The sequence below is a fragment of the Oncorhynchus nerka genome, linkage group LG28 (genome assembly GCF_034236695.1).
Source record: "Oncorhynchus nerka isolate Pitt River linkage group LG28, Oner_Uvic_2.0, whole genome shotgun sequence".
Classification (NCBI taxonomy): Eukaryota; Metazoa; Chordata; class Actinopteri; order Salmoniformes; family Salmonidae; genus Oncorhynchus; species Oncorhynchus nerka.
In genome coordinates this window covers 49,834,682-49,857,538 of record NC_088423.1, presented here as the reverse complement: position 1 = coordinate 49,857,538, position 22,857 = coordinate 49,834,682, and the positions used below count along the sequence as shown (strand labels likewise).

General features: G+C 45.2%; 1 protein-coding gene across 4 annotated transcripts in view; it reads left to right on the top strand.

The window, feature by feature from the left end:
• The window catches only part of LOC115113350 (DNA nucleotidylexotransferase), a 143,542-nt gene that overhangs the window by 21,462 nt on the left and 99,223 nt on the right, over positions 1-22,857 (top strand). For all 4 annotated transcript variants that reach the window (XM_065012862.1, XM_029640891.2, XM_029640890.2 and 1 more), the window contains one exon: positions 16,545-16,715. In XM_065012862.1, coding sequence (XP_064868934.1) covers positions 16,545-16,715 — 171 coding nt within the window. The remainder of the gene's footprint in view (positions 1-16,544; positions 16,716-22,857) is intronic.

Sequence of the window (22,857 nt, the reverse complement as noted above, 5' to 3'; positions counted from 1 at the left end):
TACCAGCACCGTGCTTCACTGTAGGGATGGTGCCAGGTTTCCTCCAGACGCGACGCTTGACATTCAGGCCAAAGAGTTGTTTCTCATGGTCTGAGAGTCCTTTTAGGTACCTTTTGGCAACCTCCAAGCGAGCTGTCATGTGCCTTTTACTGAGGAGTGGCTTCTGTCTGGCCACTCTACTATAAAGGCCTGATTGGTGGAGTGCTGCAGAGATGGTTGTCCCTCTAGAAGGTTCTCCCTTCTCCACAGAGGAACTCTGGAGCTCTGTCAGTGTGACCATTGGGTTCTTGGTCACTTCCCTGACCAAGGCCTTTCTCCCCCGATTGCTCAGTTTGTACGCGCGGCCAGTTCTAGGAAGCATCTTGGTGGTTCCAAATGTCTTCCATTTAAGAATGATGGAAGCCACTGTGTTCTTGGAGACCTTCAATGCTGCAGACATTTTTTTGTACCCTTCCCCAGATCTGTGCCTCGGCACAATCGTGTCTCGGAGCTCTAAAGACAAATTCTTCGACCTCATGTCTTGGTTTTTGCTCTGACATGCGATGTCAACGGTGGGACCTTATATAGACAGGTGTGTGCCTTCCCAAATTACGTTCAATCAATTCAATTTACTACAGTTAGACTCCAATCAAGTTGTAGAAACATTTCAAGGAGGATCAATGGAAACAGGATGCATCTGAGCGTAATTTCGAGTCTCATAGCAAATGGTCTGAATACTTGTAATATATGTAATACACATTGTCATTATGGGGTGCTGTGTGTAGATTGATGAGGATATTTTAAAATATATATATTTTAGAATAACGCTGTAATGTAGCAAAATGTTGAAAAAGGGAACGGGTCTGAATACTTTCCGAATGCACTGTAGAACAACAGTTGTGTATTAAAAGCTTCATTCTAGTGGCTTACTGTTAACCAGTGGTGCCATGTTTGTGCAAGTGTACCTTTTTTTGGGGTATGTGAGTTGTGTTTCCATCTCAAAGTCTTCATCTTCCTCATCAACTTAACCCATGTAATCAAAATCTTTACTGATGATGTGCAGAATGTATCTTGCATGTTGTAATCTGAAGACTGGAAGGTTGTTGACAACATAGAGGCTAAGTCAAATATTTATGTCCTGTGTTCTACAACTGCCTCAATTAGTCCAGTACTAAATCCAGTACAGGCTGCCTTGATGGTGTAAAGATGTGCTGTTTCCTTAAGCAAATGGTTCATTTACTCCTCTAAGGTTTTCCTGATCAAAGTTTTGTCTGCAGTTCCCCTCTCCATTTTGTACCGTGAGAGGGTCTTGCCATGTTACATTCCAATCTGTTGGATTTCAGCCTTATGTTCCTGGTCTCTGTCAACCTACACTCTTGGAAAAAAAGGTGCTAAATAGAACCATATAGGGTTCTTCGGTTTGTCCCCATATGGGAAGCCATTTAGGTGCTAGGTAGAACCATTTGCAAAGGGTTCCACCTAGAACCCTATATGTAGAGGTCCTCATAGAACCCATTGTACATGTTTATACAGTTGAAGTCAGAAGTTTACATACACCTCAGTCAAATATATATACTCAGTTTTTCACAATTCCTGACATTTAATCCTAGTAAACATTCCCTGTGTTATGTCAGTTAGGATCACCACTTTATTTTAAGAATGTGAAATGTCAGAATAATAGTAAAGAGAATGATTCATTTCAGCTTTTATTTCTTTCATCACATTCCCAGTGGGTCAGAAGTTTACATACACTCAATTTGTATTTGGTAGCATTGCCTTTAAATTGTTTAACTTGGTTCAAATGTTTCTGGTAGCCTTCCACAACCATCCCACAATAAGTTGGGTGAATTTTGGCCCATTCCTCCTGACAGAGCTGGTGTAACTGTCATGTTCGTTGTAAGGAGGAGTCCAAGGTGCAGCGTGGTATGCGTACATTCTTCTTTATTTAAGAATGAACACTGAACAAACAAACAAAATAACAAAACGAACTGTGAAGCTAATATGAGTAGTGCAGACAGGCAACTAAACATAGAACAATAACCCACAAACACAAAAGGGAAAATGGCCACCTAAATATAATCCCCAATAAAACAATTATTTGGGTGGGGCACACGAGGGGATTAGCTGAGTCAGGTTGGAGACCTGAGCCTCCAATTATTGAGGCTGCCTCTCGGGCTTCCGTGCTAACCGTGTCCCCTCGTATCATCGCCGTTCCTCCTGCGCTATCTCCCCCTGCTCCCATGGCAGGCGATCCTTTCCTGCCAATATTTCCTCCCACGTCCAGGATCCTTTACCATCCAAAATCTCATCCCATGTCCATGGTGTCTGCTCCTCCTGAACACGCTGCTTGGTCCTTTTATGGTGGGTTCTTCTGTCACGTTCGTTGTATGGAGGAGACCAAGGTGCTGCGTGGTATGCGTACATTCTTCTTAATTTAAGAATGAACACTGAACAAACAAACAAAACAACAACAACAACAACAAAACAACAACAAAACGAACCGTGACGCTAATATGAGTAGTGCATACAGGCAACTAAAAATAGAACAAGAACCCACAAACATGAAAGGGAAAATGGCCACCTAAATACAATCCCTAATTAGAGGCAATGATAAACAGCTGCCTCTGATTGGGAACCATATCAGGCCACCATAGACATATAAATACATAGACCTACAAAACCCCTAGACATACAAAAACTAGCATACCCACCCTTCTCACACCCTGACCTAACCAAAATATAAAGAAAACAGAGATATTAAAGGTCAGATAATGACAGTAACTGAGTCAGGTTTGTAGACCTTGCTCACACACACGTTTTCAGTTTTGCCCACAGATTTTCTATAGGATTGAGGTCAGGGCTTTGTGATGGCCACTCCAATACCTTGAATTAGTTTTTCCCATTTTGCCACAACTTTGGAAGTATGCTTGAGGTCATTATCCATTTGAAAGGCCCATTTGTGACCAAGTTTTGACTTCCTGACTGATGTCTTGAGATGTTGCTTCAATATATCCACATTTTCTCCCTCATGAAGCCATCTATTTTGTGAAGTGCACCAGTCCCTCCTGCAGAAAATCACCCCTACAACATGATGCTGCCCCCCCTTTGCTTCACGGTTGGGATGGTGTTCTTCGGCTTGCAAGACTCCCCCTTTTTTCCTCCAAACATAACAATGGTCATTATGGCCAAACAATTCTATTTTTGTTTCATCAGACCAGAGGACATTTCTCCAAAAAGTACGATATTTGTCCCCATGTGCAGTTGCATACCGTAGTCTGGCTTTTTTTATGGAGGTTTTGGAGCAGTGGCTTCTTCCTCGCTGAGAGGCCATTCAGGTTATGTCAATATAGGACTCGTTTTACTGTGGATACAGATACTTTTGTACCTGTTTCCTCCAGCATCTTCACAATGTCATTTGCTGTTGTTCTGGGATTGATTTGCACTTTTTGCACCAAAGTACGTTCATCTCGAGGAGACAGAACACGTCTCCTTCCTGAACAGTATGACGGCTGCGTGGTACCGTGGTGTTTATACTTGCGTACTATTGTTTGTACAGATGAACGTGGTAACTTCAGGCATTTGGAAATTTCTCCCAAGGATGAACCAGACTTGTGGAGGTCTATAACTTTGTTTCTGAGGTCTTTGCTGATTTCTTTTGATTTTTCTATGCTGTCAAGCAACGAGGCACTGATTTTGAAGGTAGGTCTTGAAATACATCCACAGGTACACCTCCAATTGACTCAAATGATGTCAATTAGCTTCTAATTGCTTCTAAAGCCATGACATCATTTTCTGGATTTTTCCAAGCTGTTTAAAGGCACAGTCAACTTAGTGTATGTAAACTTCTGACCCATTGGAATTGTGATACAGTGAATTATAAGTGAAACAATCTGTCTGTAAACAAATGTTGGAAAAATTACTTGTGTCATGCACAAAGTAGATGTCCTAACCGACTTTCAAAACTATAGTTTGTTAACAAGAAATTTGTGGAGTGGTTGAAAATTAGTTTTAATGACTCCAACCTAAGTGTTTGTAAACTTCCGACTTCAACTGTACCTAGAATCCTATATGAAGGGTTTTGCCTAGAACCATATGTTAAAGGTTCTACCGAGAACCGTTTTATCTTTGGAGGGTTCTTCCTAGAAACATCAATGAATGGTTCTAACAGCCTTATTAGCCTTTAAAATAAAAACTTTTATGACAATAATTACACATACTCAACGTGGCCAAAAGTATGCTACTTGAACATCATGGGAATTAATATGGAGTTGGTCACCTTTGCTTCTATAACAGTCTCCACTCTTATGGGAAGGCTTTCCACAAGATGTTGGAACATTGTTGCTGGGACTTGCTTCCAGTCATCCACAAGATAATTAGTGATGTTGGGCAATTAGTCCTGGATTAGGCCTCAGCGTTCAAATTCATCCCAAAGGTGTTAGATGAGGTTGAGGTCATGGAAATGTGCAGGCCAGTCAAGTTCTTCCACACCGATCCGATCTTGACAAACCATTTTTATATGGACCATCACTTTGTACACGGGGGCATTGTCATGCTGAAACAGGAAAGGGCCAACCCCTACAATGACATTCTAGAATCATCTAGAATGTAATTTTATGCTGTAGAGTTAATATTTCCTTTCACTGGAACTAAGGGGCCTAGCCCAAACCATGAAAAACAGCCCCATACCAAAACGTTACTGTTGGAACAATGTTGGAACAATGCCTTGGGGCAGGTTGCTTCTCCAAGCATCCGCCAAACCCAGATTGTCGGACTGCCAGATGGTGAAGAGTGAATCATCACTCCAGAGAACATGTTTCCACTGCTCCAGAGTCCAATGGCGGTGAGCTTTACACCACTCCAGCCTACGCTTGGCATTGCGCATGGTGTTCTTAGGCCATGTAAACCTTTCATTTCATGAAACTCCCGACGAACAGCTCTTGTGCTGATGTTGCTTCCAGAGGCAAATTGGAACTCTGTAGTAAGTGTTGAAACCGAGGACAGACAATTTTTATGCGCCCCAGCACTCGGCAAACTCCCATTCTGTGAGCTTGTGTGGCCTACCATTTCACGGCTGAGCCTAGATATTGCCACTTCACAATAACAGCACTCACAGTTGACCGGGACAGCTTTAGCAGGGTAGAAATTTGACGAACTGACTTGTTGGAAAGGTGGCATCCTTTGAAAGTTATTGAGCTGTTCAGTAAGGCCATTCTACTGCCAAGGTTTGTCTATGGAGGTGCATGGCTGTGTGCTCAATTTTATACACCTGTCAGCAACGGGTGTGGCTGAAAAAGCCAAATCCACTAAACTAATTTGAACGGGTGTCCACATACACAATTTTGGTTATATAGTGTATCAAAAGGCCTTTCTTTGAGGGCCTAGTTATACCCTAACACAGTGGTGTTAGAGAAATCCTGGTTTACAGGCCAAATCAAATAAATTCACATGCAAAAACACAGATATTAAAACAAACAGTTCTGAAAATCACCCTGCAATAGAACATGCTTGGAAATATGTCTCTATGTAGAACCCTTGTTGCCTTCCAAACAACACTTGCCTTCCGAAAAAATAATTCTTGAATCATCCTTTCTTTCAAAAACAGTTCTTAGGATATTAAACGTTCTAGGTAGAACCCTTTGCATTACAAAGAACTCTTGTCTTACAGAAAGGCTACTTCAGATCAAAACAGTTCTTGGTAGAACTATCTCTCCACAAATAACCCTTTTGGAACCCTTTTTTCTAAGCGTGCAAGCATCTTCACCTAGTTCTGCTATAAGATAATTGAACACCTTTTCTAATGCCTTTAGTGATCGGCAGTAAAAAAGGATGGAAGACATTGATATCCCCTTGTCTCTGACCTCCTTCACTATCCAATCTAGGAAGTGCAGGTTATCTGTAGCCACTTGACCCAGTCCATGTCTGATGTTTGTCTTGTTGGAGCTCACAGTCACTTAAGTTGCCTTCTCCATATGCAATAGCTTGGTCACCCGGCCTCTGGACTCAACGTCTGCAGATGCTGCCGGCGCCAACACAGGTGTAACTGAAAGACAAATACATGCACCATTGTATCAGTAATCAAGCCATTATAATAGCATACAGTTCTCAAAGGAAAATCTCTGGCATCTAACATTTTTTGAAAATATTACAGACACACTGCAGTATTTCAAGTTGTAATATATATATTTTTTTACAGGGGTTTATGTGCAAAGCATATACTGTTTTTTTAATCCATAATTTTAGCTAACACTCATAACAAAAGTGGACGACTCTGCTCTTGCATGTCCCTCACACAGACCTAGAGGCCCTCAACCCAGCATGACATGAATATGGGCCCAGGACATGAACTGGCACTGGTTTTATTTGGTGACAAGACAATGTTTACTCACCCTCTTTGGCAATGTACCAGAGTTCTCCCAGCTTTCCACAGCTGTCGTTGAAGGCTGGCCTCCCTTTTGTACTCTCTCTCCTGGTTGAAAGAAAATAAGATCCAACATAAGAGCCTAGATCAGAAAGTGCAATAATAACATACATAGTTATGGATTTACAAAGACAAGTCATCATATTGTCCATTACTGTCCGTAACGTTGAAATGTTAGGTTAGAGCAAGGCATATGGTCAGCTAAAGTTAGCTAGCTAGCTATATTTGGGAAACAACATCAAGAGGTTGTGTATTGGTTGGACTCTGAGTTGTGAATCGTTCTGGTGGGTTGGGACAGAAAATAACCCTACCATGAAAAAATATAATGTCAACAAAGACGTATGTCTAATATGTAGGAACTCTACTTACCGGACGTAAAGTGAAACGTGACCCTCAATATCAAATAAACGTCTGAATCCAACTTTTGTCCAAACCACACCGTATTCCTGCTGTGTAGACAGTGGTAGATTTTGTGGCAGGAAGTCTTGCGTGAAGTGTGTGGTCTCATGGCAGCCCACTGTCTAACTCAACAGGAATAGGGTGCGGTTTGGACAAAAATTGGACTCAGACTTTTATTTTATAGCGACGGACACATTTCACTTTACAGCTGGTAAGTAGAGATGCTAGAGATTGGCAAAGCATGGTATAGGTGAATCGCATTCATCACCCTACTCTGCCTCTGTCTCCTTTTCTGTGTCTTGAGCTCTAGCAAGCAAACCTGCAACAATGTATCAACTGGGTCCGTCATAGGATGCCACCTTTCCAGCAAGTCAGTTCGTCAGATTTCTGCCCTGTTAGCACTTACAGTTGGCCGGGGAAGCTCTGCTATTGTGAAGTGGAATCATCTAGGAGTAACAACGGCTCAGCTGCAAAGTGTGGTATTACAGACTTGGTCAGGGAGAGGTTGAAAATGTCAGTGAAGACACTTGAAAGTTGGTCCGCGCATGCTTTGAGTACACGTCCTGGTAATCCGTCTGGCCTCTCTCATCTTTTTAAGTGGGAGAACTTGCACAATTGGTGGCTGACTAAATACTTTTTTGCCCCACTGTATATTGATACGTTAACAGAAATGACTGTAACCAAACATTGTAGATTAGAAATTATGGGTATTAGTAAATTCATTTATTACCGGTGATGTATGTAATGGGCAATTTATAAACACTAACACTCAACAATAATTCAAACAATGAAAGCACACGGATAGGCAGGAAAAAGCGCGTTCTGGAAAGAGACGCGCCTAATGCATCTTCACTACACCCCCTTCACCTTCATTTAAAAGTACTCTCAAGACACATTATCTTCACACATAAGAAATACTCTCACGAACGTGGTCAGGTCCAAAGCAGTAGCAATTATGGAAAACCAATGCAAATTCAAAACAAATGCACTTTCACTTATTTAGTCAATTTTATACAAAAAAAAAGAAAAGAAAAAAAAGATGCCATACGATACCTGTACTAGTCAACCGATACCTGTACTAGTCAACCGATACCTGTACTAGTCAACCGATACCTGTACTAGTCAACCGATACCTGTACTAGTCAACCGATACCTGTACTAGTCAACCGATACCTGTACTAGTCAACCGATACCTGTACTAGTCAACCGATACCTGTACTAGTCAACCGATGCCTGTACTAGTCAACCGATGCCTGTACTAGTCAACCGATGCCTGTACTAGTCAACCGATGCCTGTACTAGTCAACCGATGCCTGTACTAGTCAACCGATGCCTGTACTAGACAAATAGAGCTAAGATGTCTTTCCCCATAATCAGTGGAAAGCTGCCCCCCTGCTACAATACTACCAAGCTAGCTCCTCCAGGCAGACCAAGGGTGCAGACAGAGTATCCCAGCACAGCAGGTGCCTGCCCTCTCACCCCTCTCAATGAAGGCCTCAATCCTCTTGTTATCTCATGCTGTGAAGGGAGCCCAGCTGTGGTATGCGTGGGAGTGTGTTTTGTGAGTGTGCATGCATGCGTGTGAACTACCTGTGTGTTTGTGTTTGTGTGTGTGTCTGTGCGTGCTTGTTGGTGTGTTTGAGGTCATCCTCTCGTTGCTTGTTGTGAATGGGTCAGTGGAGCCTCCTGCCAGGCTGGGCTCAGGTCTTGCCTGCTGACCCGAGGTACCATGTCTGGACAGATCACCCATGACCCGGCCACACTGTTGGTGACCGCACTGATCTAGCTCACTACTCAACCAGACCAGGAGAGAAAAAGCATGCAAACTTTCCCACATTCTGTTGTGTTACAGCCTTAATTTAAAATGAATTACATTGAGATTTTGTGTCACTGACCTACACACAAAACCCCATAATATCAAAGTGGAATTATGTTATTATACATTTTTACAAATTAATACAAAATGAAAAGCTGAAATGTCTTGAGTGAATAAGTATTCAACCCCTTTGTTATGGCAAGCCTAAATAAGTTCAGGACTAAAAATGTGCATAACAAGTTACATAATAAGTTGCATTGACTCAATCTGTGTGCAATATTTGTGTTTAACATGATTTTTCAATGACAATCCCATCTCTGTACCCCACACATACAATTATCTGTAAGGTCCCTCAGCCGAGCAGTGCATTTCAAACACAGATTCAACGAAAAGGACCAGGTAGGTTTTTCAATGCCTTGCAAAGAAGTACATCTATTGGTAAAAAAAGCAGACATTGAATATCACTTTTTAAGCATGGTTTAGTTATTAAGTACACTTTGGATGGTGTATCATTACACCCAGTCACTACAAAGATACAGGCGTCCTTCCTAACTCAGTTGCCGGAGAGGAAGAATACCGCTCAGGGATTTCATTATGAGGCCAATGGTGACTTTAAAACAGGTACAGGGTTTAATGGCTGTGATAGGAGAACCTGAGGTGGATCACAACATTGTAGTTACTCCACCAAACTAACCTAAATGACGGAGTGAAAAGAAGGAAGCTTGTTCAGAATAAAAATATTCCAAAACACGAATCCTGTTTGCAATAAGACATTAAAGTTAAACTGCAAAAAATGTGGCAAAGAAATTAACTGTCACAATCTGATCTGTTTCACCTGTCCTTGTGATTGTCTCCACCCCCCTCCAGGTGTCACCCTTCTTCCCCAGTATCCCCTGTGCATTTATACCTGTGTTCTATGTTTGTCTGTAGCCATTTCATCATGTTTGTCAAGGCAACCAGCATTTTTGTTATCAGCTCCTGCTTTTCCCAGTCTCTCTTTTTCTCGCCCTCCTGGTTTTGACCCTTGCCTGCCCTGACTCTGAGCCCGCCTGCCTGACCACTCTGCCTGCCTCTGACCTGTACCTTTGCCACACCTCTGGCTTACTGACCCCTGCCTGTCTTGACCTGTCTTTTGCCTGCCCCTGTTGGAATATTAAACCATAGTCAAATCGACATGTCTGCATCTGGGTCTTACCTTGATACCTGATATTAACTTGATGTCCTGGGGCAAATCCAACACCACATGACCGAGTACCATTCTTCATATGTTCAAGCATGGTGGTAGCTGCATCATGTTATGGGTATGCTTGTCATTGGCAAGGACTAGGGAGTTTTTTTAAATAAAAATAAACAGATTCGAACTAAGCACATGTCACGCCTTGGTCATTGTATTTTGTGTTTTTTGTTCATTGTTTGGGTAGGCCAGGGTGTGACATGGGTTTATATGTTGTTGTCGTATTGGGGTTTGTATTATTTGGGATCGCGGCTGATTAGGGGTGTGGTATAGGATTGGCTGCCTGAGGCGATTCCTAATCAGTCAGGTGATTCTTGTTGTCTTGGATTGGGAACCGTATTTAGGCAGCCTTAGTTTCGCTTTGTATTTCGTGGGTGATTGTCCCTGTCTTTGTGTATTCACCAGATAGGCTGTAATAGTGTCACGTTCCGTTTGTTGTTTTGTATTGTATAGTTATTTCATGTATCACGTTTTTCTTCATTAAAGTAACATGAGTAACCTACACGCTGCATTTCGGTCCGACTCTCTTTCCACGCCGTTACAGAATCACCCACCACAAACGGACCGAGCGGCGTGAAAACTGGCAGATAATACGTGGGAAGAAATCGACAGGTGGGCGGCCGACCCAGAGAGAGTGCAGGAGCCCGCCTGGGATTCACTTCAGCAGTGCGAAGAGGGCTACAGGCGAATGGAGTCAAAAAGGAAAACACGGCGACGCAGAGCGAAAACCGAAAGTAACCCCCAAATATTTATTGGGGGAGGGCTCAGAGTGACTGAGTCAGGATTCAGACCTGAGCCTGCTCTCCCTGTTAATTGTGAGGAGCAGCAATATAAGGACTTCTGGTCTTGGGAGAGGATATTAGACGGAAAAGGACCCTGGGCGCAGCCGGGAGAATATCGCCGTCCCAAGGAAGAAGCAGAGGCAGCCCTAGATAGGAGCCAACGATACGAGGGAACACGGTTGGCAAGGAAGCCCGTAAAGCAACCCAAAATAATGGGGGGGGGGGGGGGGTAGAAGGGAGTATGTTTATGCCAGGTAGGAGACCTGTGAAACTCCCTGTGCTTTCCGGTGGGCTAGAGAGACCGGGCACCGTGTTATGCTATGGAGCGCACGGTGTTTCCAGTGCGGGTGCATAGCCCGGTGCGGTACATACCAGCCCTTCGTATTGGCCGGGCTAGAGTGGGCATCGAGCCAGGTAAGCTTGGGCAGGCTCGGTGCTCAAGAGCTCCAGTGCGCCTGCACGGTCCGGTCTATCCAAAGCCACCTCCACACACCAGTCCTCCGGTAGCAGCTCCCCGCACCAGGCTTCCTGTGCGTGTCCTCGATCCGGTAGCACCAGTTCCAGCACCACGCACCAGGCCTTCAGTGCGCCTCGCCTGTTCTACACAGCCAGAGCCTTCCTTCCCTCCTACGCTGTTGGAGTCTCCCGCCTGTTCTGCACAGCCAGAGCCTTCCTTCCCTCCTACGCTGCCGGAGTCTCCCGCCTGTTTAGCGCAGCCAGAGCCTGTCTCCTCTCCTGCGCTGCCGGAGTCTCCCGCTTGTTCAGCGCAGCCAGAGCCTGTCTCCTCTCCTGCGCTGCCGGAGTCTCCCGCCTGTTTAGCGCTGTCGGAGCCTTTCTCCTCTCCTGCGCTGCCGGAGTCTCCAGTCTGCCCAGCGTCGCCAGTGCTCCCAGTCTGCCCAGCGTCGCCAGTCTGCCCAGCGTCGCCAGTCTGCCCAGCATCGCCAGTCTGCCAAGCGCCGCCAGTCTGCCCAGCGCCGCCAGTGCTCCCAGTCTGCCCAGCGTCGCCAGTGCTTCCAGTCTGCCCAGCGCCGCCAGTGCTCCCAGTCTGCCCAGCGTCGCCAGTCTGCCCAGCGTCGCCAGTCTGCCCAGCGCCGCCAGTCTGCCCAGCGCCGCCAGTCTGCCCAGCGCCGCCAGTGCTCCCAGTCTGCCCAGCCTGCCCAGCGTCGCCAGTCTGCCCAGCGCCGCCAGTCTGCCCAGCGCCGCCAGTCTGCCCAGCGCCGCCAGTGCTCCCAGTCTGCCCAGCGTCGCCAGTCTGCCCAGCGTCGCCAGTCTGCCAGGATCCGCCAGATCTGCCAGACAACCAGTCTTTTGCCTGCCCCTGTTGGAATATTAAACCATAGTCAAATCGACATGTCTGCATCTGGGTCTTACCTTGATACCTGATATTAACTTGATGTCCTGGGGCAAATCCAACACCACATGACCGAGTACCATTCTTCATATGTTCAAGCATGGTGGTAGCTGCATCATGTTATGGGTATGCTTGTCATTGGCAAGGACTAGGGAGTTTTTTTTTATAAAAATAAACAGATTCGAACTAAGCACATGTCACGCCTTGGTCATTGTATTTTGTGTTTTTTGTTAATTGTTTGGGTAGGCCAGGGTGTGACATGGGTTTATATGTTGTTGTCGTATTGGGGTTTGTATTATTTGGGATCGCGGCTGATTAGGGGTGTGGTATAGGATTGGCTGCCTGAGGCGATTCCCAATCAGTCAGGTGATTCTTGTTGTCTTGGATTGGGAACCGTATTTAGGCAGCCTTAGTTTCGCTTTGTATTTCGTGGGTGATTGTCCCTGTCTTTGTGTATTCACCAGATAGGCTGTAATAGTGTCACGTTCCGTTTGTTGTTTTGTATTGTATAGTTATTTCATGTATCACGTTTTTCTTCATTAAAGTAACATGAGTAACCTACACGCTGCATTTCGGTCCGACTCTCTTTCCACGCCGTTACAGAATCACCCACCACAAACGGACCGAGCGGCGTGAAAACTGGCAGGAGCGAAAGGAGGACGTTATGGACGGTAGAGGCATGGAGTATAATACGTGGGAAGAAATCGACAGGTGGGCGGCCGACCCAGAGAGAGTGCAGGAGCCCGCCTGGGATTCACTTCAGCAGTGCGAAGAGGGCTACAGGCGAATGGAGTCAAAAAGGAAAACACGGCGACGCAGAGCGAAAACCGAAAGTAACCCCCAAATATTTATTGGGGGAGGGCTCAGAGTGACTGAGTCAGGATTCAGACCTGAGCCTGCTCTCCCTGTTAATTGTGAGGAGCAGCAATATAAGGACTTCTGGTCTTGGGAGAGGATATTAGACGGAAAAGGACCCTGGGCGCAGCCGGGAGAATATCGCCGTCCCAAGGAAGAAGCAGAGGCAGCCCTAGATAGGAGCCAACGATACGAGGGAACACGGTTGGCAAGGAAGCCCGTAAAGCAACCCAAAATAATGGGGGGGGGGGGTAGAAGGGAGTATGTTTATGCCAGGTAGGAGACCTGTGAAACTCCCTGTGCTTTCCGGTGGGCTAGAGAGACCGGGCACCGTGTTATACTATGGAGCGCACGGTGTTTCCAGTGCGGGTGCATAGCCCGGTGCGGTACATACCAGCCCTTCGTATTGGCCGGGCTAGAGTGGGCATCGAGCCAGGTAAGCTTGGGCAGGCTCGGTGCTCAAGAGCTCCAGTGCGCCTGCACGGTCCGGTCTATCCAAAGCCACCTCCACACACCAGTCCTCCGGTAGCAGCTCCCCGCACCAGGCTTCCTGTGCGTGTCCTCGATCCGGTAGCACCAGTTCCAGCACCACGCACCAGGCCTTCAGTGCGCCTCGCCTGTTCTACACAGCCAGAGCCTTCCTTCCCTCCTACGCTGTTGGAGTCTCCCGCCTGTTCTGCACAGCCAGAGCCTTCCTTCCCTCCTACGCTGCCGGAGTCTCCCGCCTGTTTAGCGCAGCCAGAGCCTGTCTCCTCTCCTGCGCTGCCGGAGTCTCCCGCTTGTTCAGCGCAGCCAGAGCCTGTCTCCTCTCCTGCGCTGCCGGAGTCTCCCGCCTGTTTAGCGCTGTCGGAGCCTTTCTCCTCTCCTGCGCTGCCGGAGTCTCCAGTCTGCCCAGCGTCGCCAGTGCTCCCAGTCTGCCCAGCGTCGCCAGTCTGCCCAGCATCGCCAGTCTGCCAAGCGCCGCCAGTCTGCCCAGCGCCGCCAGTGCTCCCAGTCTGCCCAGCGTTGCCAGTGCTTCCAGTCTGCCCAGCGCCGCCAGTGCTCCCAGTCTGCCCAGCGTCGCCAGTCTGCCCAGCGTCGCCAGTCTGCCCAGCGCCGCCAGTCTGCCCAGCGCCGCCAGTCTGCCCAGCGCCGCCAGTGCTCCCAGTCTGCCCAGCGTCGCCAGTCTGCCCAGCGTCGCCAGTCTGCCAGGATCCGCCAGATCTGCCAGACAACCAGTCTCTTCCAGATCTGCCAGACAACCAGTCTCTTCCAGATCTGCCAGACAACCAGTCTCTTCCAGATCTGCCAGACAACCAGTCTCTACCAGATCTGCCAGTCAACCAGTCTCTTCCAGATCTGCCAGTCAACCAGAATCTGCCAGTCAACCAGAATCTTCCAGATCTGCCAGCCAGCCAGGATTTACCGGAGTCTACTACCTGTCTGAGCTTCATCTCAGTACTGAGCTTCATCTCAGTACTGAGCTTCATCTCAGTACTGAGCTTCATCTCAGTACTGAGCTTCATCTCAGTACTGAGCTTCATCTCAGTACTGAGCTTCATCTCAGTACTGAGCTTCATCTCAGTACTGAGCTTCATCTCAGTACTGAACTTCCTCTCAGTACTGGGATCCCTCTCAGTACTGGGATCCCTCTCAGTCCCGGGCTGCCCCTCAGTCCCGGGCTGCCCCTCTGTCCCGAGCTGCCCCTCTGTCCCGAGCTGCCCCTCTGTCCCGAGCTGCCCCTCTGTCCCGAGCTGCCCCTCTGTCCCGAGATGCCCCTCTGTCCCGAGATGCCCCTCCTCTGTCCCGAGATGCCCCTCTGTCCCGAGATGCCCCTCAGTCACAAGCTGCTCCTCAGTTATGTGGGGATCTGGGTGAGGACTATTAGGCCATGGTCGGCGGAGAGGGTGGATTATCCTAGGACACGAAGGGGAGGAACAAGGACATTAATGGAGTGGGGTCCACGTCCCGAGCCGGAGCCGCCACCATGGACAGACGCCCACCCGGACCCTCCCTATGGTTTTGAGGTGCGTCCCGGAGTCCGCACCTTAGGGGGGTTCTGTCACGCCTTGGTCATTGTATTTTGTGTTTTTTGTTAATTGTTTGGGTAGGCCAGGGTGTGACATGGGTTTATATGTTGTTGTCGTATTGGGGTTTGTATTATTTGGGATCGCGGCTGATTAGGGGTGTGGTATAGGATTGGCTGCCTGAGGCGATTCCTAATCAGTCAGGTGATTCTTGTTGTCTTGGATTGGGAACCGTATTTAGGCAGCCTTAGTTTCGCTTTGTATTTCGTGGGTGATTGTCCCTGTCTTTGTGTATTCACCAGATAGGCTGTAATAGTGTCACGTTCCGTTTGTTGTTTTGTATTGTATAGTTATTTCATGTATCACGTTTTTCTTCATTAAAGTAACATGAGTAACCTACACTCTGCATTTCGGTCCGACTCTCTTCCTTCAACAAACGAACGTCGTTACAGCACAGGCAAAAATCTAGACTTCACAGTGCTTTCCAACAGACATTGGGAGATGGTCATGTATATTGATTTTGTGGTCAATTAACCATTTATTTGTAGATTTGGATATGTGCTTGGGGTTATTGTCTTGATGGAAGATCCACTTGTGTCCAAAAACCTGGCTGCCTCTGCCACAGTCAGACTTGAACCCCATTGAAAATCGGTGGTCTGATTTCAAGAGGGCAGTCCATAAGCGCAGACAAAGGATATCCAGGAGCTGGAAAGATTATGTATGGAGGAATGTTTTAAAATTCCCTTCAGTGTGTTCTCCAATCTCATAAAACATTTTCGAAAAAGTCAGTGTTTTTATCCTCACAAGGGTAGGGAGCCCAAAATGTTGATCCCTATCTCCTTCTCAAATCTCCTTCGCAATTTGATTAGTATAAAATAATATAATTTCCCATTTTTTAGCATGCAATCTTTATCAAGGGTGCCATTAATTATGGACCTGACTGTACATACCTACATTTACCACGAGTCTGTTCTGTATATCAATGCAGAGCAATAGGTATCGAGTAAGGAAGCTTCTCTTCCCTGGAACATGGTGTCCTCTGGGACAGCTCATGCATAAACCCGCCCCTCCCCCCCGGCCAAATCCTTCTTCTGAAAATAACAAAAGGGAAAACTCCTGACAGTTGTTCTTTACTTTCGTTTGAACCACCATGTTGTGTCAGAAAGGAAAGAGCACTGCAGGCCCCTGAGGAGCCTTTTGTCAACAAGTGGAAAATGACAGGTTCCTCTCTGGCCGCACACCGACCAAAATGTCGCTGTGCGGTCATCCAGTAGAAGTCCTGTGCGCCTGGGCCTACCACGACGGGAAGACAGATGGATGGGGGTAAAGAAGGAGAGGGAAAGGAGAGAGGGGACTGTGTACTCCGATCCCTGTCTGGCTGTCACCACGGGTCAGTGCATCTGATGTTTGAGTGCACACCTGACATATCTCTCTCTCTTTCCCCACACTATCGCCCCCTTTGTTTTTCTCTCTGTTCTCTCCCATCCCTCTATTTCTCTGACCTCATATCACAATTCCTTTGGGTTTCCCTTTTCATCTTTGTTTCTCATCTTCATATTTCTCACATCCCTCTCCTCTCATTGTGCCTCTCTCTCTCTCTCTCTCTCTTTCTCTCTCTCCTTCTCTCTCTCTCTCTCTCTCTCCTTCTCTCTCTCTCTCTCGCGCTCTCTCTCTCTCTCTCCCATCCACCCCTCTTCTCTGTAGGATGTGATGGAGGAGCTGGCTGAAAGTTCCGAGTTCAATCAAAGTAAAGGTCCATGCCTGGCATTCCGTCAAGCAGCCTCAGTCCTGAAGAGTCTGCCGTCAGCAGTGCACTGTCTGGAGGCCATCCAGGGCCTCCCCTGCCTGGGGGAACACACCAAGGCTGTCATGGAGGTAATATCATCTCCACTGCATACCACATTAACTAAAGAGTAACATTATTGTTTAAATGGATTTTCTAAACTTTAACATTTAATCTAGAGAAATATAATCTATATTGTTCTCTGTGAAGTGTTCAGTCTTGATTGTATGAAAATGAACCTTTCTGATTGATTGAATTACTTAGGCATCTAATTAATTATGTTAAATGTTTAAATGATCCTATATTCATTTTGTAAAAATAACTGGCGTTTCAGTGTCAAGTAATAATCATAGAGATAAATGGAGGACTCTGGATGGATCTAACTTGTTTTAGTATAGACATTGCCATTGAGGGCTTCCACCATTTAGTGATCAGCGAGTATTGTCTTTTTCAAATTGAGTTGCCTATGTTTTGTAAACCAAAGACTAAGGTAATATAAAGGAGCCAAGACAAAGATTTATACCAGGTCATTGGTCCCAAGATCCAGACTCAGTGAGTTGAGACCGCAATAAGTTCAAGACCAAATTTATGTTGTCTCAAGTGGTCTCAAGATCAAGACCACTAGATCAATAGTCCATGGGCCCTTTCTTCATTTGTAAGAAACTCAAGTACAGTACAGTACAGTATAGCACATTGTGTTTTGGCCAAATAGATGTCAATGTTTGGGCTCTTGGAAGATTGGAGTCTGGCTATGCATCTCAATACTTTAACGTTTTCCTGAAGTGTGCACTTGTCCACTACCCACATGTTGGTCCTCTGTAGCTCAGTTGGTAGAGCATGGCGCATGCCACTTTAAAATGGATGATAGCTTCAACGGTGTTGCACATGCTGTCACAGATGCCATGATGGCACAGATACAAGTTTTCATGTACTAAAAATCGATGTATTTCAATGTGTTTCCGTTGCATTTTCAACTCTACTGATTTTGTCACAAAAACTGTTGTGTTAAATAGCAAATGTGTCTACTCTGGTCTTGGCACGTTCTCTCTAGCCAACAGCTCGCAGATACAGTGCATATAGGCTGTGTGGGTAGGCTAGTCTACATGATGGCATTATTATGGATAAGAGCGAGAATATTTCTGTTGTTGTCAAAAGGCAGTCAAGCATCGATCATCATGTCACCAGAATAAGACCCTCAATATTTATTGGAAAGGAGCATCATGATCATTGTGCACTTTCACCACACTGTGAAGTTCATCGTAACTTATTTAATCTTTAGTCTAATATAACTACATGGTTTCCTGAGTCGTAGTAACACACTATGTCAACGCGTTACTTCGATGTGATGGTTATTATATTATTATTTGCACATGAAGACGCTTCCACCGCCATTTCTCACTATTTTTACCGACACAAAAAGATCCCGTCGTGTCGAACGAACTGTCGACATTTATAAAATTGTACGGAGACGTCCTGTTTCCATCACAGCTGTCGTGATTTTTTCTTCTTCTACGGTACAATTTTACTCACATAGAAACTGTGGATGGAAACGTAGTCACTGTTAAGGGAAAACAAACGACATTAGGACTGTTTCCAACATTAGGGCTGTTTTCCTAAAGAAGTTAAATCCGCCTCGTGTTTTGTTTCCTTGACAGGATACTAATGAGGATCGCGATACTGGTATGTTTTGTCCCAGCCTTAATGCGAAGCTACAGGACTGTTTCGCTAGCACAGACTGGAATATGTTCTGGGATTCATCCGATAAGTAGTAGTTTACCACGTCTGTCACCGGCTTCATTAATAAGTCGTTCCCACAGTGACCGTGCGTACATATCCCAACCAGAAGCCATGGATTACAGGAAACATATGCACTGAGCTAAAGGCTAGAGCTGCCACTTTCAAGGAGCGGGACACAAATTCAGATGCTTATAAGAAATCCCTCTATGAACCCCTACGATCCACGGCAGTGTCAATACAGGACTAAGATCGAATCCTCCTATGCCGGCTCCCTCTCCGTAGCCGATGTGAGTAAGAACTTTAAACAGGTTAACATTCAGACGGATTACCAGGACGTGCACTCAGAGAATGCGCTTACCAGCTGACAAGTGTCTTCACTGACATTTCCAACCTCTCCCTGACCCAGTCTGTAATACCTACATGTTTCAAGCAGACCGCCATAGTCCCTGTGCCCAAGAACGCCTATGTAACCTGTCTAAATGACTATCGCCCAGTAGCATTCACATCTGTAGCCATGAAATGCTTTGAAAGTCATGGTTCACATCAATACCATTATCCCAGACACCCTGGACTCACTCCATTTCACATACCACCCCAACAGATCCACAGATGACACAATCACTATTGCACTACACATCCGCACTGTTAACTCGAATGAATACATCAAAAATATATATAAAAAATAATCACACTATAGACTATGCCTATTGTAGTATGCCTATTGTATGCCTATTGTTGTATGCTTTTTGAGTAAATCTGAGCTGGAAAAAAATGTCAGGCTTTTCCATTAAAATAACCAGTGGTGGAAAAAGTGCTCAAAGCAAAGGTACCTTAATAGAAAATGACTCAAGTTAAAGTGAAAGTCACCCAGTAAAATACTACTTGAGTAAAACTCTAAAAGTATTTGGTTTTAAATGTACTTTTTATTTATTTAACCTTTACTTAACTAGGCAAGTTTTAAGAACCAATTCTTACTTACAATGAATGCCGACCAAGAGGACTCCTGCGGGTACGGGGGCTGGGAATAAAAAAATATATATTAAAAAAATATAAATATAGGACAAAACACACATCACGACAAGAGAGACAACAAAACATTACATAATGAGAGACCTAAGACAACAACATAGCAAGGCTGCAACACATGACAACACAGCATGGTAGTATCAAAAGTAAATGGAATTGCTCAAATGTCCTTAAGTATCAAAAGTAAAAGTATAAAGCAAACCAGAAGGAACTATTTTTATTTTATTTTTATTGACTGATAGCCAGGGGTACATTCCAACACTCAGACATAATTTGCAAATGAAGCATTTGTGTATAGTGAATCTGCCAGATCAGAAGCAGTAGTGATTACCAGGGATGTGTGTGAATTGGGCCATTTTCCTGTCAAAATGTAACGAGTACTTTTGGGTGTCAGGGAAAATGTATGGAGTAGAAAGTACATTATTTTCTTTAGGAATGTTGTGAAGTAAAAGTAAAAGTTGCCAAAAATATAAATTGTAAAGTACAGATACCCAAAAATGACTTAAGTAGTATTTTAAATAATTTTTTACTTAAGTACTTTGCACCACTGAAAACCACTAGAGCCTATCTGCACGTTGTAATCAAAAATGGCATATTATTTGCTGCATTTCAAACTGTCCTTTTGTGAGGCGCAGCCGGAAACGAGTTGTTTCAAGTGACGGGGTCGATAAACCAGGAGGATTCTCCATCATCGTTAAATCTCCAGTTTGGGAACATTTTGGTTTCCCAGTAGATTACAACCGTGATGGACAGAGAGAGCATATTACTACAGCTCAACCTCAAACATGTTGACACATTTACTCAGACATCACCCCAGTATTCCTACTACCGGAGCAAGACAGAAACGCAAAAAAACAACAACACAACACAGCCAAATAAATGACAAGAGCAATAGGTTTGTTTATAGCTGTGGATATGCGCCCGTTATCAGTGTTTGAGAAGAATAGGGGGTTTCAGCACCTCGTGAACGTGCTCGAGGCACATTAAAAACTCCTCCCTTACACCCGGTGGCTGCATCACCGCTTGGTATGGCAAATACTTGGCATCTGACCACAAGGCGCTACGTATGGCCCAGTACATCACTTGGGCCAAGCTCCCTGCCAAGCTCCCTGCCATCCAGGACCTCTATACGAGGCATTGTCAGATGGAGGCGCTAAAAATGGTCAAAGACTCCAGCCACCCAAGTCATAGACTGTTGGTAAGCGGTACCAATGCACCTTGTCTGGAACCAACAGGACTCTGAACAGCTTCTACCCCCAAGCCAAATAGCTACCCGGACTATCTGCATTGATCCTTTTTTTTGTAACTCTTTTGACTCATCATAAATGCTGATACTATTTATTATCCTGTTGTTTTAGTCACTTTATCTATATGTACACCTATATGTACATATCTACGTCAATTACCTCATACCCCTACACATCGACTCGGTACTCTTATCCCACTGCTCCTGAGTGGCACAGTGGGCTAAGGCACTGCATCTCAATGCTAGAGGTGTCACTACAGACATCCTGGTTTGAGTCCAGGCTGTATCACAACTGGCCATGATTAGAGAATGTAAGTAAGCATTTCACTGTAAGGTTGTTGTATTCAGCGCACGTGACAAATACAATTTGATTTGATTTGAGTCCCATAGGGCGGCGCACAATTGGTCCAGTGTCGTCCGGGTTTGGCAGGGGTAAGCAGTCATTGTAAATAAGAATTTGTTCTTAACTGACTTATCTAGTTAAATAAAGGCTACATATAGCCAAGTTGTTGTTGGGAAGGACCCATACGTATGCTTTTCATTGTTAGTTTACAAAGCATGTGACAAATAACATTTGGATACATTTTAGCTACAATACATACTGTATCTAAACACCCACTGAATTAAACATTCAAAAGCATGAAAGTTTATGAAATCACCCCAAAGTCTACCAAGAGATTATAGGATTAAGTCGTCTTTAGAGAGCTCAAGCTCATGCAGAAAACATTGTTGCTAACGCCAGCTAAGTTACTTGCATGGACAATGGAAATCAGTCATTTGATTCTAGGTGTAGCTAACTAGTTAGTTAACCAAATATCCAACAACAATGAAGCCAGCTAGCAGCTTGAAATGAAGTGGTTTAAGTCCCCAGCCTTATTCAAATAGTCATTTTAATGATTAAATATTCTGGTTATTGTGTGCAGGTAGCCATCCATCTAGCCATGCTAGCAAGCCAGTCAAATTTCCAATGTCCAAAACCAGCTAGCTAGCCACATCTCGGTTGTTAGCCAGTTAGCTATCAAGTGAGAATGTGACGTATCAGTTACTGTTGATGTCTGAAATCTCATCTAGCCAGTTACATAAAGCTAAAGAAAAGAACATGTCTTTGGGTGCTCCTGGAATTAAATAATAACATTGCTTCAATGCAAATGTCAGCTAGGAGACAGTCAGTGAGTGGCTAGCCAGGCAGTAAATGCTATTAAAGTAACGTTAGCTAATCCGTCTGTCATGGTTGGCCAGCCAGGCTGTTAGCATTCCTCGATCAACTTCACTCCAAGCGCCGGGCATAGATTGCTTTAGCTTCGTCCAGTCTGTCAAATGTAAGGGTCTCTCCCTCATTAAAGACCTGAAGATGGAGCTGAAACTTGATCCCCTTTTTGTAGAGACAGGCTTTGATGACCTTCTTCACGAGTTTGGCACTCCTGTCCGGGTAGAAATGTATATCTTGCCCACTGAATTTTTGTTGATGCTCTCTCGCCCAGCGCATGGCACATTCCTTGTCTTAGTAGGGATAAAGGCAAGCAATGATCCCCTAGGCCGCTCCATTGGGTTGGTTTTGGGGGTGGAGCTCTGTGCACTTGGTTGAGGTATCAGGAATCAAGGTAAGACCCAAGTGCAGACTGTGTGAAGTAACAATGTTTATTGTGACAACAGGGGCAGGCAAACGGCAGGTCAAGGCAGGCAGGGGTCAATAATCCAAATATGGAGCAAAGGTACAGGATGGCAGGCAGGCTCAGGGACAAGCAGAGTGGGCGGGTACAGGGTCAGGACAGGCAAGGGGCAAGGGTCAAAAAAACAAAAAAACAAAAGCGACACTGGAGAAAAACAGGAGCTGAGATAACACACTGTTTGACTTGAACAAACAAGACAAACTGGCACAGACACGCAGAAAACACAGGTATAAATACCCAGAGTGTAAGTGGGGAAGATGGGCGACAGTGGTTAGTGCTTTGGACTAGTAACCAAAAGGTTGCAAGATTGAATCCCTGAGACGACAAGGTAAAAATCTTCTGCCCCTGAACAAGGCAGTTAACCCACTGTTCCTAGGACATCATTGAAAATAAGAATTTGTTCTTAACTGACTTGCCTAGTTAAATAAAGGTAAAATAGAAATAGGTGTATAAACAATGACTATATTCATATATAGTATGTTTGTTATTGCCTTGAATTGAATTAGAATATACAGTATCATGATGTAAATGAATGTATTTTTTTTAATGGTGGCG